Here is a 15,469-nt window from a genome sequence, read left to right as displayed (position 1 = left end):
AAGATGATTTATTCCTGGTTAAAGCTGCCCAGGGAGAGGGTCTAATATTTCTTGAGATGGGGGGTGGGGGTGGGAATTGGGAGGGAATTTGGCAGGAGGCAGCTTACTTGCTCCTGCATAGAATAGATCCTTGGGAGAGGGAGTGGTAGGGGGAAAGGATTATTGAATCCCAGAAAAGGAAGTGGGAGACAGTTCTTGCATGCTGGGGGAATGGGACTGTGGGTAAAGGCTCACCAAAGCAATAGGAAGGACCATGTCAGGTGCCAGGTAAGAGAACTTGGGGGTGAGCATCCTGGGTAGATATGGAAGAGTGGGGACAATAACAAGAAGGATGAATAGCGGCAGGGGTGGGGGGTAGGGCACTTAGATGAAAGGATACAAGGAGGGCTGTTGGGGGGAGGGAGAGGAGTAGAGACTTATACAGTATTTTTTAAGAAAACAAAACGTATTTTTTAGGATTTTTTCTGGAGTTTGGGGTTTTAGTTTTTCTGCTTTTGTTTTCCACAAAATAAATTTAAAAAAAAATCAAACTTTTTTTTTCTTTATACTCTGTTTGGCAACTGCGTGTGTATGACCGTCCCACCCTGGACAGCCTCTCCCTTTCATGCTGTTTGCTCACTGCTCAGCACAGCTCATGCAGAGGTCCTATGCCTGGAGGAGACTTGACAAGACCAAGGGACTGTGACAAGTGTGCTTCTCTGGCTGGGGACCCTCCCAGTTCTGCAACCTCAGCACCTGGCAGATATCTCACACTTCTCTTCCACGATTGGTAGTGGTGATAACTCACGACTTGCCCATCTATCACGGAGTTTGGTATCAGTGCTAGGGATGAACTATAAAGGTGATCATTATACCCACCAAAATTTTAAGCAGGAGCCTATGTTTGGGCATTTATGTTCTGAAAAAAGGGTTCATGTCCTGGGAAAGCCAAAAAAAAAAAAAAAATGTTTGGATTAGGGCATGGGGAAGACTACAAGTCCCACAAAGCTCTGAATAGTTCTTAACCAGAGAACTACAGTTCCCAGAAGGCCTTGAATTGGCCTCAGGTGCCCTGGAGCCAAACCACGGGCTTCTATCAAATACTGCGTGTGAGATCTTACAGGGTTTTTCCCAAACTTTGACCAGAATATAATACCCAAAGGGATGGTACCCTAAATAATGCTATCAAGGTTTTTATCTCGGTGTAATATCATTCATACTTCCTCTGTCAACTGGGCTTATGACCCACGGAATGCCTAGGTTTGTGACCAAAAAAAAAAAAAAAAGGCTCCTTAGTATAGTATACTCAGCAGGCGGTGATGACTGTGGAGCCTCTGGGGGTTACTCAGGTCCCCGGTGCACTTGGTGCCTTAACATACCGGCTCAAACAGAAGGGACCCTGAGCCCCGGGTTCAGGAGAGGACGCTGCTCCCGCCGGTACCAAGCAGTCGAGAGCACAGGTGTCCTCCGTGCGTTCCCGCTGCCCCCTTCCTGCCCGGGGGAGAAGCGAGGCCGACACTGGCGATCTGGAGACCCAGAAACTAGAACGCACCGAGGCGGGGGAAGTTGCCGCGGGCCGGGAGGCTCAGACACCGCTCTCGCTACCTACAGACAGGCGGGGGGCGGAGGAGCCACCCCGGGCCAGGCGTGCCTCGCCTTCGGCTCCCCGCGCAGCCGACGCCTGCAGCGGCGGGAACGCGCCCCCGGAGGCCCCCAGCTTAGGGCGGCCGCTGCCACCGCCGAGGCCGCTCCCGGCATGGGGGGAAATGGCCAGAAAGCGCGCCGTGGCTCCTTTAAGGCCCCTCCTCGCCCCCCCTCCCCGCCCACGTGACCCGGGGCGGCCGCGCGCCGGCTCGGCCCCCCGCGCAAGCGGCGATGGCGGCGGCGGCGGGAGCTGCAGCGGCGGCGGCCGCCGAGGTGCGGAAGGGGAGGGGGAGAGGCGGGTGCATGCCCGCGCGCGCGCCCGGGGGAAGCGCGCGCCCGTGCAATGCTCCGGGGGTGCAACGGGGCCGGGGGGCCCGGACGAGACCTACAGCAATCCGGAGGGCCAGCACCGGGGGCGGATGAGGGGACCAGGGGGTGGGAGGTGGGGGGAGTGGGCACGGAGGCGCGCGTGCAGCCGCCGGCTGCCCCCGAGTGGGCAGCGGGAGCCGGGGCCCCAGGAGCGCGCGCGAGGGGCACGAGGGGCCGTCCGCCGGGCTGGGGAGCGGCGGGCGCTGGAGGGGTTGGTGCCCGGGGTCCCCGCGGCCTGGGGGACAAAGGGGGAGCGGCGCGTGCAGCCGGGAGGAGGGGGCGGGGCCGGGGCGCAGAGGCCCCGCCCCCTCCCCCTCCTCTTTTCCAGGCCCCAGAGATGCGGGGTCTGCCGAGAGGGAGGGGGCTGATGCGGGCCCGGGGGAGGGGTCGTGCGGCCCCCCAGGGCAGCCGAGGCCGCGGACGGGGGGGCCCCCATCGAGGAAGAGGTAGGCCCCGGAGCCTACTCTCTCTTCCCAGAGCCCAGGCGTCCTGGGCTCCCCAACTTCCTAGCGGGCTGACCAGCCCTCCTATACCTTGTGTCCCCTGCCAGGGGGAGGCCCCTGCTGAGATGGGGGCGCTGGTGCTGGAGAAGGAGCCCAGAGGAGCCTCTGAGAGAGGTGAGTGCGGCTGAACAGGCCCAGCTGGACCTTCACCTCCCCCAACACAGGATTCCCCGAGACCTTAGCCCTGAACTTTTTCTTTCCCCTTACAGTTCACGGCTCTTTGGGGGACACCCCTCGTGGTGAGGAGACCCTGCCCAAGGCCAGCCCTGACTCCCTGGAGCCGGCTGGCCCCTCATCCCCAGCCTCTGTCACCGTCACCGTGGGTGATGAGGGGGCTGACACCCCCCTAGGAGCCACACCGCTCATTGGGGATGAACCTGAGAATCTGGAGGGAGATGGGGACCTCCACGGGGGACGAATCCTGCTGGGTGAGAGGCTGGGGAGTCAGGGGCCTGGGGGGCAGTGAGGGGGGGTATCCTCTGATTACCTTTCCTCTTACCTTGTTTCTGTCTGCCTATTTGTCTTCCAGGCCATGCCACAAAGTCATTCCCCTCTTCCCCCAGCAAGGGGGGTGCCTGTCCCAGCCGCGCCAAGATGTCAATGACAGGGGCAGCAAAATCACCCCCCTCAGTCCAGAGTTTGGCTATGCGGCTGCTGAGTATGCCAGGAGCCCAGGGGGCAGCAGCGGGGCCTGAACCCCCTGCAGCCACACCCAGCCCAGAGGGGCAGCCCAAGGTCCACCGAGCCAGAAAAACCATGTCCAAACCAGGAAATGGGCAGGTGAGAATGAGGGGGAGGGGTGGAGGTGGGGAGACCCAGGTAACCCACTGTGTACCCCTTGTGGACTGTTTTTTTTTTTTTTTTTTTTTTTTTTTTACAGTTTAGCTTCAGACTGTTTCTCATCCCTTCAGGGCTTGTCATACTTACCTAGGAGCTACTGTGTGTCAGATTCTGGGCTGGGCTTGATCTGAACAGACAAGTTTGGGGAGAGGGGAGTTGTAAAAAAGGTTAGAGGGGCACTTGGGTGGCTCAGTGGTTTAAGCATCTGGCTCAGGTCATGATCCTGGATCTAGTCCCACATCATGGAGCCTGCTTCTCTGCCTCTGTTGCTGCCTCTTTTTGTCTCTCATGAATAAATAAGTAAAATCTTTAAAAATAAAATAATAAAAAAAGGTTAGAGGATTAATGTTGTAGTTAATTGTCCCAATTATTCTTATGATAATGACTAAGGAACTTCTAACTTGCTTTCTACCTCAAAGCAAGCCCCAAGGGAGCTTTTTCCCTCCCTTTGAAACTCCCCCTGCTTCCTTTTTCAAAGGGCTTCTAAGGGTTAACTGTGACTCCCTACAGGGAAGGAGGGTGAGGGAAAGGACAAAAAGCCCCAGAATTTCAGAATCTTTGTGACAGTGTTTTTGGGGGTTTGGGTATGGTTTAGGTAGCTTTGGGCAAGGCACAAACCTATTTCCTCATCTGTAAAATGGGTAAAGAGGGCCCGCTCCTTCGGGTGAGTGAAAAGGTGAGTGTTAGGTGTGGAATGTGCCTCATACCCTTCTTCTCAACAAGACAACAGTTCTTGTGATTGCCACATTCTGGCTTACTGGAGCTTCAGGTGACATTTTTGAGGGTGTGGCTCACCCTTGACTGAATGCAGATGCTCCCTGACCCTAAAGTGTGCTCCCTCTCTGCCGCTAGCCTCCCGTCCCAGAGAAGCGGCCCCCTGAAGTGCAGCATTTCCGCATGAGTGATGACTTGCACTCGCTGGGGAAGATGACCTCAGGTCAGCACCACCCCCACCCCCCACCCACCTGCCACCTGATAAATCCTGTCCGGAGGGTGGAAGAACCAGCCTTATTCCTTTCTCTCTCTCCTTCCAGATGTGGCCAAAAGGAGGAAGCTGAACTCTGGAGGTGGCCTGGTGAGCCTAAAGAGGCTGAAGACAAGGCCTCTCCACCTGGGGGGGCTGCATCCTGCCCTCAAGGGAAATGGTTGGGAGGGGAAGTACCAGCAGCTTCCATTTTTCTGATCTTTTCCTAGTCGGAGGAGTTGGGTTCTGCACGGGGTTCAGGAGAAGTGACCATGGAGAAAGGGGACCCAGGGTCCCTGGAGGAGTGGGAGACAGTAGTGGGGGATGACTTCAGCCTCTACTACGACTCCTACTCTGTGGATGAGCGCGTGGACTCTGACAGCAAGGTGAGAAGGAGCCAGCCTACCTCTCTGCCAAGGCTCACTCTCCAGTCTTTCCCGCCCACCCACCCCCTTTGTCTCTCTTTCCTTTTTACCTTGTGACACCCCCTAATTCACCATCCCATCCTCTCTGTAACTTCCTCCCCTTGTGTGTTCCACCCCAGCCGGGCCCCTTGCCCCTCTCCATTGTGGTAGACTTTGCGTTTAGCTGGGATCCCTGGGTGGCGCAGCGGTTTGGCGCCTGCCTTTGGCCCAGGGCGCGATCCTGGAGACCCGGGATCAAATCCCACGTCGGGCTCCTGGTGCATGGAGCCTGCTTCTGCTTCTCCTCCCTCTGCCTATGTCTCTGCCTCTATCTCTCTCTCTGTGTGACTATTATAAATCAATTAAAAAAAAAAAAGTTAAAAAAAAAAGACTTTGCGTTTAGCATCCCATTTTGGTTTGGGGTTTTTGTTTTGTTTTGTTTTTAAGATTTAATTTATTTATTTGTGAGAGACACACACAGAGAGAGGCAGAGACACAGGTAGAGGGAGAAGCAGGCTCCACGCAGGAGCCCAATGTGGACTCAATCCCGGATCTCCAGGATCATGCCCTGGGCCAAAGGTGGCGCTAACCGCTGAGCTACCAGGGCTGCCCCCATTTTGTTGTTTATCTGTGGTTTGTCTGTTTATTCTTTTGTTCTTAGTTTGACTTTATCTCATATGTTTGTATTTACCTATGTGACATAATGCGGTCTTCCTGACGTGCACTTTGTTTAACATGTCAGGGAAAATTTCAGATATGCACAAAAGAGTAAATGGTGAGCCCTCATGGAGCCTCACCCTGCTCCCACAATTTTCAGGACACAGTGGCTCTTGATCCAGCTCTTCCTCCACCAACCGGCCCACCTCCCTGTTTTAAAGTAGCCATCACATTATTTTATCTGGAAATGTTTCCATTTGTATCTTTAAATGTGAGACCTCTTCCTATGCTTTAATATCACTGCTTCACTGTTCACAATCTGAAAAATGTGACTCCCTAACACCATCACCTTGCTACTAGGGTTCATAATATGCCTTGGTGGTTTCATAAACAGGTTTTTGTTTGTCAGATTTTCTTTTCTAAGATTTTATTTATATATTCATGAGAGACACAGAAAGAGAGGCAGAGATACAGGCAGAGGGAGAAGCAGGCTCCATGCAGGGAGCCCCATGCGGGACTCCATCCCCAGATCCAGGATCATGCCCTGAGCCGAAGGCAGCCGCTCAACCGCTAAACCACCCAGGTGTCACTGTTTGTCAGATGGGCTCCATATATTCGTTTGATTGACATTTGCCTTAGGTCTCTCTTGATTTATGGATGCCCTTGGTTTTGAAAAAGTTTTTTTTTTTTGCCATTTATTTGTTGAAGAAACCAGGTCACTTGTGATACAGAATTCCTCATGTTTAGGAATTCACTGATTGGGTGAGGACTAAATGTCCTCTCTGCCCGATATTTCATGTAAACGAGATCTAAAAGTATGATCGGCTTCGGGTGATTTGGGGTTTTTATTTTTTTTAATGGTGAGAGGATTTGATAGCTGGTGTGCATACTTCCTGTTGTGTCATATCGGGAGGCACAGGACATCTTGTCTTTGTATTAGTCATGTTTGAGATTGGTCAGTGAATTTATGGGATGTCGGGACGCCTGGGTGGCTCAGCGGTTGAGCGTCTGCCTTTGGCTCAGGGTGTGATCCTGGAGTCCCGGGATCGAGTCCCACATTGGGCTCCCTGCATGGAGCCTGCTTCTCTTTCTGCCTATGTCTCTGCCTCTCTCTCTGTGTCTCTCATGAATAAATAAATAAAATATTTTTTTAAAAAAAGAATTTATGGGATGTCAACCTCATCCTCGTTATAAAGTTTATCATTAGGTTTTCATCTAGTGTTTGGAGTGGCCATGGGTAGTCTTGCTTACATGTGAACTTCAAGACTTAAACTATGTGCTTGTTTTCTGAACTTTTTCTTTTTTTTTTTTTTTTTTTTTTGCTTAATATGTTCCCAAGATTCACACACATTGTTGTGAGTTCTTCACAGCTGTCTAACATTCAGCTCACTTTCTTTTCCCGTCCATGCTCACCTCCTCCAAGGAGCCATCCTGGGACAGTAGTAGTAGCTCTTTCTCCAGCTTCACTGCCTTAGTCTTTGGGGTTGGATAAGTCCCACCCTGTCTCTTTCTCAAGTTACCTGCAAGAGAGGGCTATGGGCTGGAGGTTGCTGTCTCCCCAGCCCTGCCTTGCCTCTCTCCCAGTCTGAGGTTGAAGCTTTGGCTGAACAACTGAGTGAGGAAGAAGAGGAAGAGGAGGAGGAGGAAGAAGAAGAGGAGGAGGAAGAGGAAGAAGAAGAAGAAGAAGAGGAAGACGAGGAATCAGGCAATCAGTCCGACCGGGTAAGGGCTCACAGCGGGCATCCTGTGGAGCAGGGGGGACGCTGGGATTGGGGCCAGAGGTCTGAGTCCTCAGAGGGGAGGAGAGGTCGTGGGCTGGGTCCCAGGCTCTCTAACTCTTCCTCCATCCCAGAGTGGCTCCAGTGGCCGGCGCAAAGCCAAGAAGAAGTGGCGGAAGGACAGCCCGTGGGTAAAGCCGTCTAGGAAACGGCGGAAGCGCGAGCCTCCCCGGGCCAAGGAGCCACGAGGTGAGGAGGCTCCTCAGCTTCTGGGTCTGCTCCTCCAGCCCCTCTCCCAGCCCCCAGAGAGCATGCACAAACACACGCTCACGCATGTACTCACGCATGTACCCATGTGTCCAGGCACCTATGAGCTCGTGCTCTCACTCTCTCTGTCTCTATGTCAGGAGTGAATGGTGTGGGCTCCTCAGGCCCTAGTGAGTACATGGAGGTCCCTCTGGGGTCCCTGGAGCTGCCCAGCGAGGGGACCCTCTCCCCCAACCACGCTGGTAATTGCCAATTGCTGGGATGGCGAACCACTAGGGGGCAGCCTCTGGGCTGGGGGGAACCGGGAGGAGGAGGACCCCACTGGAGCCCAGGTGTCTGTCCTTCCATGGCCAGGCTTTAGGGGTTCTAGAGCATGAGGGAAAGGCAGGGCGGGGGTGAGAGGCCCCACCAGGGGTCCCCATGGGTGATGGGGATGGCCTCGCTCAGCTCCCTTTTCCCTCCATCCAAGGGATATCCAATGACACGTCTTCACTAGAGACGGAACGGGGGTTTGAGGAGTTGCCCCTCTGCAGCTGCCGCATGGAGGCTCCCAAGATTGACCGCATCAGCGAGAGAGCTGGGCACAAGTGCATGGCCACAGAGAGTGTGGATGGAGAGGTGGGCCTGTGAGCTGATAGGAGAGGTGCCGGCAGTGGGGGGGACCCAGCCCCAGGCCCCAGCCTCACCCTCTTCCTGCCCGTTCACACTGCCACAGCTGTCGGGCTGCAATGCTGCCATCCTCAAGCGGGAGACGATGAGGCCATCAAGCCGCGTGGCACTGATGGTGCTCTGTGAGACCCACCGTGCCCGCATGGTCAAACACCACTGCTGCCCCGGCTGTGGCTACTTTTGTACAGCGGTGAGTAACCAGTGGGCTGGACAGGCTGCGTGCCCCGTGGGGGAGGGGTCTCCCGGAGCCTGAATGCCTTGTCTTCCAGGGCACCTTCCTAGAGTGCCACCCTGACTTCCGTGTGGCCCACCGCTTCCACAAGGCCTGTGTGTCCCAGCTGAACGGCATGGTCTTCTGTCCCCACTGTGGGGAGGATGCATCTGAGGCCCAGGAGGTGACCATCCCCCGGGGGGATGGGGTGACCCCACCAGCTGGCACTGCAGCCCCTGCCCCTCCACCCCTGGCTCAGGATGCCCCTGGGAGAGCAGACACTTCCCAGCCCAGGTACTGGCCTTCCCATTCCCAACTATCTGTTCCCTGCCCAACACCACTGCTGGTACACATCAGCACCTTCTCCCACAGTGCCCGGATGCGAGGGCATGGGGAGCCCCGGCGCCCACCCTGCGACCCTCTGGCCGACACCATCGACAGCTCAGGGCCCTCCCTGACCCTTCCCAATGGGGGCTGCCTCTCAGCCGTGGGGCTGCCACCGGGTCCAGGCCGCGAGGCCCTGGAGAAGGCCCTGGTCATCCAGGAGTCAGAGAGGTGAATGAGGGGTGGCTCTCAGGCATGGCGATGAGGGCTGGGGCTGAAAGGTGGATTCCCTTTCTGAGACACCTACCCCTCTCCCTCACCATGGCAGGCGGAAGAAACTCCGTTTCCACCCCCGACAGCTGTACCTGTCAGTGAAGCAGGGGGAGCTACAGAAGGTGATCCTGATGCTGTGTGAGTATTCCACTCATTCATTCATTCATTCTGCAGACCTTGATGGAACACCAGACCATACATGCCACACCCCGGGCCCAGGGCCGGGGGTACAACAGTGAAGGTCATCATCCTTGCCCCGAAACACGGAGCGTGGAGGGGGAGACATACTCACAGATAACCCGGGATGATGGGGACAGTGGTGACGACAAACACGTAGGTGCTGTGTTTATACACATTCACTCACACCAGCCCTGCCAGTGTAAGCCCAGAGAGGTTAACTGCGTTGCCCAGAGGGGCCCCCACCCCACATAGCCTTCCTAGAGGAGGTCCTACCTGCTCCTTAGTCACTTACCACTTGTCCCTCCTTCTTCCGGTATGGTGGGCTCTCCCCACAGTGGACAACCTGGACCCCAACTTCCAGAGCGATCAGCAGAGCAAGCGCACGCCCCTGCACGCAGCCGCCCAGAAGGGCTCTGTGGAGATCTGTCACGTGTTGCTGCAGGTCAGCTCGGGCCAGGCCCTCTGTCTCGTGGACCAGGCCCTTGCGCCCCCTCTCTTGCCCAGCCCTTCTGTGATGCCAGCCCACATGCCCCCTCCTTACAGGCTGGAGCCAACATCAATGCAGTAGACAAGCAGCAGCGGACCCCGCTAATGGAGGCTGTAGTGAACAACCACTTGGAGGTAGCTCGCTACATGGTGCAGCGTGGCGGCTGTGTCTACAGCAAGGTGTGATGACCGGGCCAGCTGGGACCTCGGGTCAGAAACAGGGTTTGAGGTGCCAGGAAGGGACTCATCTGCCCACATCTCCCTCAGGAGGAAGATGGCTCCACCTGCCTCCACCATGCAGCCAAAATCGGGAACTTGGAGATGGTCAGCCTGCTGCTCAGCACAGGACAGGTGGACGTCAATGCCCAGGTGAGTGGCCTGGCTGGCTGTCCAGCCAACTTCCTCCAGGCCCCTGGCTCAGCCCTGGCCTTTGTGCCTCCTGTCAGCCCCCACTGACCTCCAACACTTCCGTCACTCTGTTCCAGTCTGTCCCTATTTCTTGCCTTTTCTTCATTTGTATTTTTTTTTTCACTTTTTTCTTTTTTGCTTATTTCTATGTTTTCGGAATGATCAGTTGCTGCCTTAATCTCTAGGAATGTGTGGCGATGCTTCTTGTTACCTCTTAGTGTGTCATATGTTGGGTCTGTTTTAGCCCATTACTGTCATTTTTCAGTCTTTGAACTGTCCAGGAGGAACCCCGTGAGCCTGGCTCCTGTGGCTTTTGGTCTGACCCAGCAACTTCTAAGAGCATCCTTACCTCTTAGTACATTTCCTGCCCCAGACTTGATCTACCATTTCTCTAAGAGACTCTGGTTCCTTTAAACAGGAAATGTTTTTTAGAGACGTGGTCTGTGTCCTCAGCAATGGTTATTGCTATTGGGTTACCGTATCCTAGGACTTTTGAGTGGAAAGACCTAAAAATGTGCTTTTTGGAAAGAGAAAAATTACTCCACAACTTTGAGCAGTAGACGCTATTAGTCACATGGGGTGGATCAAGAAACTGAGACCTAGAGACGTTCAGAGACTTAGCTAGGGTCCTGTAGCACATGAGGGGCGGAGCAGAGACCCCTGTTCCGAGTCCAGCTCTAGGGCCTGTGCTCTAGACCACGCACTGCTTGGGTAAGCTGGGCCAGCTGCTGGGTGGCCCCGGGCAGGGGACGGCAGCCCCTCACCCTCCTCCCTCTCTCCCGACCCACAGGACAGTGGGGGCTGGACGCCCATTATCTGGGCCGCAGAGCACAAGCACATTGAAGTGATCCGCATGCTGCTGACACGGGGTGCTGACGTCACACTCACGGACAATGTGAGAGTCTGGTGGGGGTAGGGGAGATGGGGTCTGAGCAGAGAGGAGACTGGGTTCAGGCGTCTACCACTTAGACCCACCCTCACCCCTCCCACCCACACAGGAAGAAAATATCTGCCTGCACTGGGCTTCCTTCACTGGCAGCGCGGCCATCGCTGAGGTCCTCCTCAACGCCCGCTGCGACCTCCACGCCGTCAACTACCATGGGGACACGCCCCTGCACATCGCAGCACGGGAGAGCTACCACGACTGTGTGCTGTGAGCCCCTGCCTTCCCCGCACCCTGATACCCTGCCGCTGGCTCGGCTCGTGGCCCCAGGCCCCATGGGCTTCCCGTCCCCTCCCAGGTTGTTCCTGTCACGCGGGGCGAACCCGGAGCTGCGGAACAAGGAGGGGGACACAGCGTGGGACCTGACCCCCGAGCGCTCCGATGTGTGGTTTGCGCTGCAGCTCAATCGCAAGCTTCGGCTTGGAGTGGGGAACCGGGCCATCCGCACTGAGAAGATTATCTGTCGGTGAGCCCTCTGCCCCCTCCCCAGGCTCCCCTGAATCCCCAGAGCCAACGCCTAACTAGGATGTCAGATACAGTAAATTAAAAGAGCGTTAAAGGAGGATTTCAGATGACCAGTGCATGTTTTTTTAGTGTTAAGAGCATCCCACATGGCACTGGGGACTTATCTATGGTAAAAAAAAAAAAAAAAAACTATTTATTTATTTGAAATCCAGTTTTCATGGGCTGTTCTCTAGTTTATTTGACCACCTTACTCCCCCCACCCAGTGAGCCCCCAGAACCACCCCCTTCCTCCCATGGCCCCAGGGACCTCTCAGGCCTCTCCTTGCACCTTGTGGACCCCCTCACCCCAGCCCCCATTCCCCTTGTGTCAGGGATGTGGCTCGGGGCTATGAGAACGTGCCTATCCCCTGTGTCAACGGTGTGGACGGGGAGCCCTGCCCTGAGGACTACAAGTACATCTCGGAGAACTGCGAGACATCCACCATGAACATCGACCGTAACATCACCCACTTGCAAGTGAGCTGCCAACCACAGCTGGGCAAGTTGTGGGCCAACGAGCCACCTGGCCAGGGGAGTGGGGCTGGAAGGGGCCTCGGCGGTGGTCCTGCATCCACTTGGGAGAGGGGTCCTTTCTTTAGGATACATGAAGGTCTACGGGCTCATGTTGGCCCTGGGTACCCCTGTAAGCAGCATTTTGAGTCCCCCTCATCCTGGGATCATCATCCCCCACTGTTCTAAAGCAGTGATCTTAGAGAAAGGACAGCGGTTAGGGGTCAGGGAGCACTGTGGGGATAGGGCTACTTCTGAGGATCGGGCTAACCCCCTGCCTCCTGCGCCAGCACTGCACCTGTGTGGACGACTGCTCCAGCTCCAACTGCCTCTGTGGCCAGCTGAGCATCCGCTGCTGGTATGACAAGGTGTGTGTGCTTGTCCCATCCAAGCCTCCTGTCCCTCTCTTCCTCCCTCATGAAAAGAGGGCAGGGCAAAGCAGGGGTTGTGGGGGAGGGTGCTAGGGGGAGATGGGCCTGTGCCAGCTGCATGCAAATTAAGGGCTTGATGGGGTTCCTGTTGTCTGAGCTCCACATGTGTGGCCTCCCCAGCCTGTCCTCCCTGTCTGGGGGGTTGGGATCCGTGGTGGATTTTTCTTGGGGTTCCTTGGCAGTCGAGGTGGGCACCAGATAGAAACCACTTACCCTCACCACCCTCAACCCCAGGACGGGCGGCTGCTCCAGGAATTTAACAAGATTGAGCCCCCACTGATTTTCGAGTGTAATCAGGCTTGCTCCTGCTGGAGAAACTGCAAGAACCGGGTGGTGCAGAGCGGCATCAAGTGAGGACCCCTCCTGCAGCCTGCCCTCACCCCCCCACCCCTGTGCCCCTCAAATGGGGGCTTTCCAGGTCCCTCCACCTAACACCACCCTCCCTCCCCACCCCCAGAGTGCGACTGCAGCTCTACCGAACAGCCAAGATGGGCTGGGGGGTCCGCGCCCTGCAGACCATCCCCCAGGGGACCTTCATCTGCGAGTGAGTAGGGGTCAGGGGGTCGGTGCCTAGCCACAGCTGACTCCCAGGTCTCCCTTGGCTCTCCTCCCTGGTGGGCCTGCCCCTTCACTGCACCTGCCCCCAGCCCACACAGACCGCAGAGCGTCATAGCCTCCTGCCACCACTGCAACATCTCCCCTCCCCTGCCCTGCCTTTCCAAGCCCGGAGACCTACAGACCCAGGTTTGAGCTGTACTCTGCCACTGGGAATCCTTGGCCAAGTTCTTAGCCTGCTTGAGCTTCATTTTTTTTTTTGTCTCCAAAATGGAGGTAATAATGTGGCCTTTCTGTCCACCTCTGTACGGGCCTTGCTTCTGTCCAGCAATTCTTTCTTTTCCCAGTGTCTGTCACCCCGTCACCTGGCTCCTCCTCCACGGCTCAGTCTTCATCTAGGCCTCCCTTCAGCCCCATTTGCCTATTTAAGGGGTCTCCATCTCTTTATTGGACCATCTCTCTACTTTGTTCAAATGGCCCCATCCTCCTGGGCCTCAGGCTCCCCACCACCCACTCACTGCTCATCCTTGCCAGAATCTGCCTCTGCCCTCACCCTCCTGCCAGTGCTGCCTCTCAGCTACCCGTGCCTTGCCCTGCATCTTGGTCCTCGCTCTGGCTCCCACAACGCTGTCCTCACGTCAGTCCCACGCATCCCTCTTCTTCACCGGCTTCTTTTCCTCTTTCTAAGTGTGGGTGTCCCTGTCCCCAGCTCCTTCCTGGCATTCCTCATGGCCCCCATGGCTCCATCTCTTCCCGCAGCCCTGACACCTCTCCTGTCCTGTCGCCTGGCATCACTACCACCTGCTGGGTGGTTCCTAGTCCACAGACCTGCCAGGGATTAAACTCACATGGATTTCCCCACCCACACCACATGCCCACAGATACTGAGCCACAGGGGCTCACTGATTTCCTGTGGCGCAGCTCTGGCCCTTCCCTTTACCTTTCCCTGGCTGCTTCTCCACCTCATCCCTGGCCTACTGGCCCCCAGCTTCCCCCACATTCACTGGTCCTGCCTGTTGATGGCAGCTGTCTGTGGAGACCATAGCTGACAGGAGTACACTCTGCGTTGTCCCCTCTCGTGCTTGTGTCCCTGTTCCTCCTGCTTCTCACTGTGGGGGGGGGGGGGGGCGTCCTCCTCCCCCATCCCATGACATCTGGAGTCAGCTGTCCTCCATGCCCACCAACACCCCCCCATACAGATCTGTGGGGTTCATGGGCACAGACCAGGGCAGCTGACATGTGGTGAAAGAGGGTCCCATGGGGTCATGAGGAGAGACAGGGCCGGGAGCCAGCTCTGGATAATCCCTGCTCACCTTCGGGACCGCCACTTCCTGCCCAATAGGTATGTCGGGGAGCTAATCTCTGATGCTGAGGCTGATGTGAGAGAGGATGATTCTTACCTCTTCGACTTAGACAACAAGGTGGGCAAGAAATTCCTCTGTCCTTCATACCCAGTGGGCAGACAGAAGCCTGGGGAGGAGGGCCTGGGTGGTCTGTGGGTGGGGGCAGCTGGCCAGGCAGGCAGGGCAGTGGCGAGTATGAAGAGTGACGCCCTCCCCTCAGGATGGAGAGGTGTACTGCATCGATGCCCGTTACTATGGCAACATCAGCCGCTTCATCAACCACCTGTGTGACCCCAACATCATCCCTGTCCGGGTCTTCATGCTTCACCAGGACTTGCGCTTTCCACGCATTGCCTTCTTCAGCTCCCGAGACATCCGGACTGGGGAGGAGCTGGGGTGAGGTGTCCATGCTGTGTGTGGGGGTGTGGTGAGAGAGGCAGGCCACTTGGGACCCGAAGCCCAAGGCTGGAGAGAGTCTGGCTTCTAGGCGTGGATAAGGGCAGAGCCTCCCAGACAGTGCAAACGGAATCCTGAGCCAGAGCTAAGCTCCTGCACGTGTAACAAGGCCACCGGCAGAGCTAGTACTGCAGGTCCCGGAGCCTGTCAGGAGGAGATGGGGTGGGTGCTCTGGACAGGCCTATGCTGCTGGCCCTGCACCCCACAGCGTCCCATGCCCCTCCAACAGCTTCGACTACGGTGACCGCTTCTGGGACATCAAGAGCAAGTATTTCACATGTCAGTGCGGCTCAGAGAAGTGCAAGCACTCGGCTGAGGCCATCGCCCTGGAACAGAGCCGCCTGGCCCGCCTGGATCCCCACCCCGACCTGCTGCCAGAGCTCAGTGCGCTGCCCCCCGTCAACCCCTGACAATGGACCACACACACACACACACACACACACACACACCAGCCCTAGACGGCCACCCGCACAGCAGCCCTCCTGCCACATGCTGCTCCAGAGCCCACATTGCAGGGTGCTGCCATCGGCTCACCCCTCCCCCTTCACACATTCCTCTGCCAAGACCCAGCCAGGCCCTGGAGGTCTGACAGCCCCTCTCTCCCAGAGCTGGCTCCTCCCTGGGAGGGTGACTTCAGGGCTGGCCACTCCCTGTTCCCCCTCCTCAGCTGACGTTTGATGAATTGAAATTGGGCCTCTATGCCAGCTGGTTTCCTTTATTCTCAATAAATACTGGGTTTGGTAATAAACTGTCTTGATGATTGTTGGGAGGGCAATAGGGGCTGGGCAGAAAGGAGGCCCACAGTTAGAGGGAATCTGGGTCCACAGCAGC

At 56.5% G+C, this 15,469-nt stretch overlaps 1 protein-coding gene across 6 annotated transcripts; it reads left to right on the top strand.

The window, feature by feature from the left end:
- Positions 1 to 1,827: 1,827 nt before the first annotated feature.
- EHMT2 (euchromatic histone lysine methyltransferase 2) lies at positions 1,828 to 15,386 on the top strand. 6 transcript variants are annotated; one of them, XM_072728626.1, is made up of 28 exons: positions 1,828 to 1,896; positions 2,543 to 2,609; positions 2,705 to 2,923; positions 3,025 to 3,275; positions 4,188 to 4,272; positions 4,370 to 4,410; positions 4,530 to 4,685; positions 6,945 to 7,082; positions 7,213 to 7,327; positions 7,486 to 7,587; positions 7,815 to 7,963; positions 8,061 to 8,204; positions 8,284 to 8,519; positions 8,598 to 8,780; positions 8,878 to 8,960; positions 9,338 to 9,444; positions 9,546 to 9,668; positions 9,756 to 9,857; positions 10,687 to 10,791; positions 10,895 to 11,049; positions 11,138 to 11,305; positions 11,676 to 11,820; positions 12,144 to 12,221; positions 12,519 to 12,634; positions 12,742 to 12,828; positions 14,182 to 14,260; positions 14,403 to 14,578; positions 14,868 to 15,386. In XM_072728626.1, exons 1-28 carry the CDS (start codon positions 1,855 to 1,857, stop codon positions 15,046 to 15,048), a joined length of 3,633 nt encoding a protein of 1,210 aa, XP_072584727.1. In that variant the 5' UTR covers positions 1,828 to 1,854; the 3' UTR covers positions 15,049 to 15,386. The 6 variants fall into 6 exon arrangements, 4 of the variants coding, with proteins under 4 accessions (XP_072584727.1, XP_072584738.1, XP_025846268.1 ...); XR_011995584.1 differs by lacking the exon at positions 12,519 to 12,634; XM_072728637.1 differs by lacking the exon at positions 7,486 to 7,587.
- The last annotated feature ends 83 nt before the right edge of the window (positions 15,387 to 15,469 follow it).

Source organism: Vulpes vulpes, chromosome 1 (assembly GCF_048418805.1).
Source record: "Vulpes vulpes isolate BD-2025 chromosome 1, VulVul3, whole genome shotgun sequence".
Lineage (NCBI taxonomy): Eukaryota > Metazoa > Chordata > Mammalia > Carnivora > Canidae > Vulpes > Vulpes vulpes.
The sequence above is the reverse complement of the archived record's forward strand: the minus strand, read 5'-3'. Positions and strand labels throughout refer to the sequence as shown.

Excerpts from the sequence above, each read along its gene's own strand:
- EHMT2 (XM_025990483.2), top strand. The coding sequence starts at position 2,330 with ATGCGGGGTCTGCCGAGAGGGAGGGGGCTGATGCGGGCCCGGGGGAGG. Across the intron at positions 9,858-10,686 it reads AGGTGGACGTCAATGCCCAG|GACAGTGGGGGCTGGACGCC; the intron begins GTGAGTGGCCTG and ends CCCGACCCACAG. Across the intron at positions 12,829-14,181 it reads CAGGGGACCTTCATCTGCGA|GTATGTCGGGGAGCTAATCT; the intron begins GTGAGTAGGGGT and ends CCTGCCCAATAG.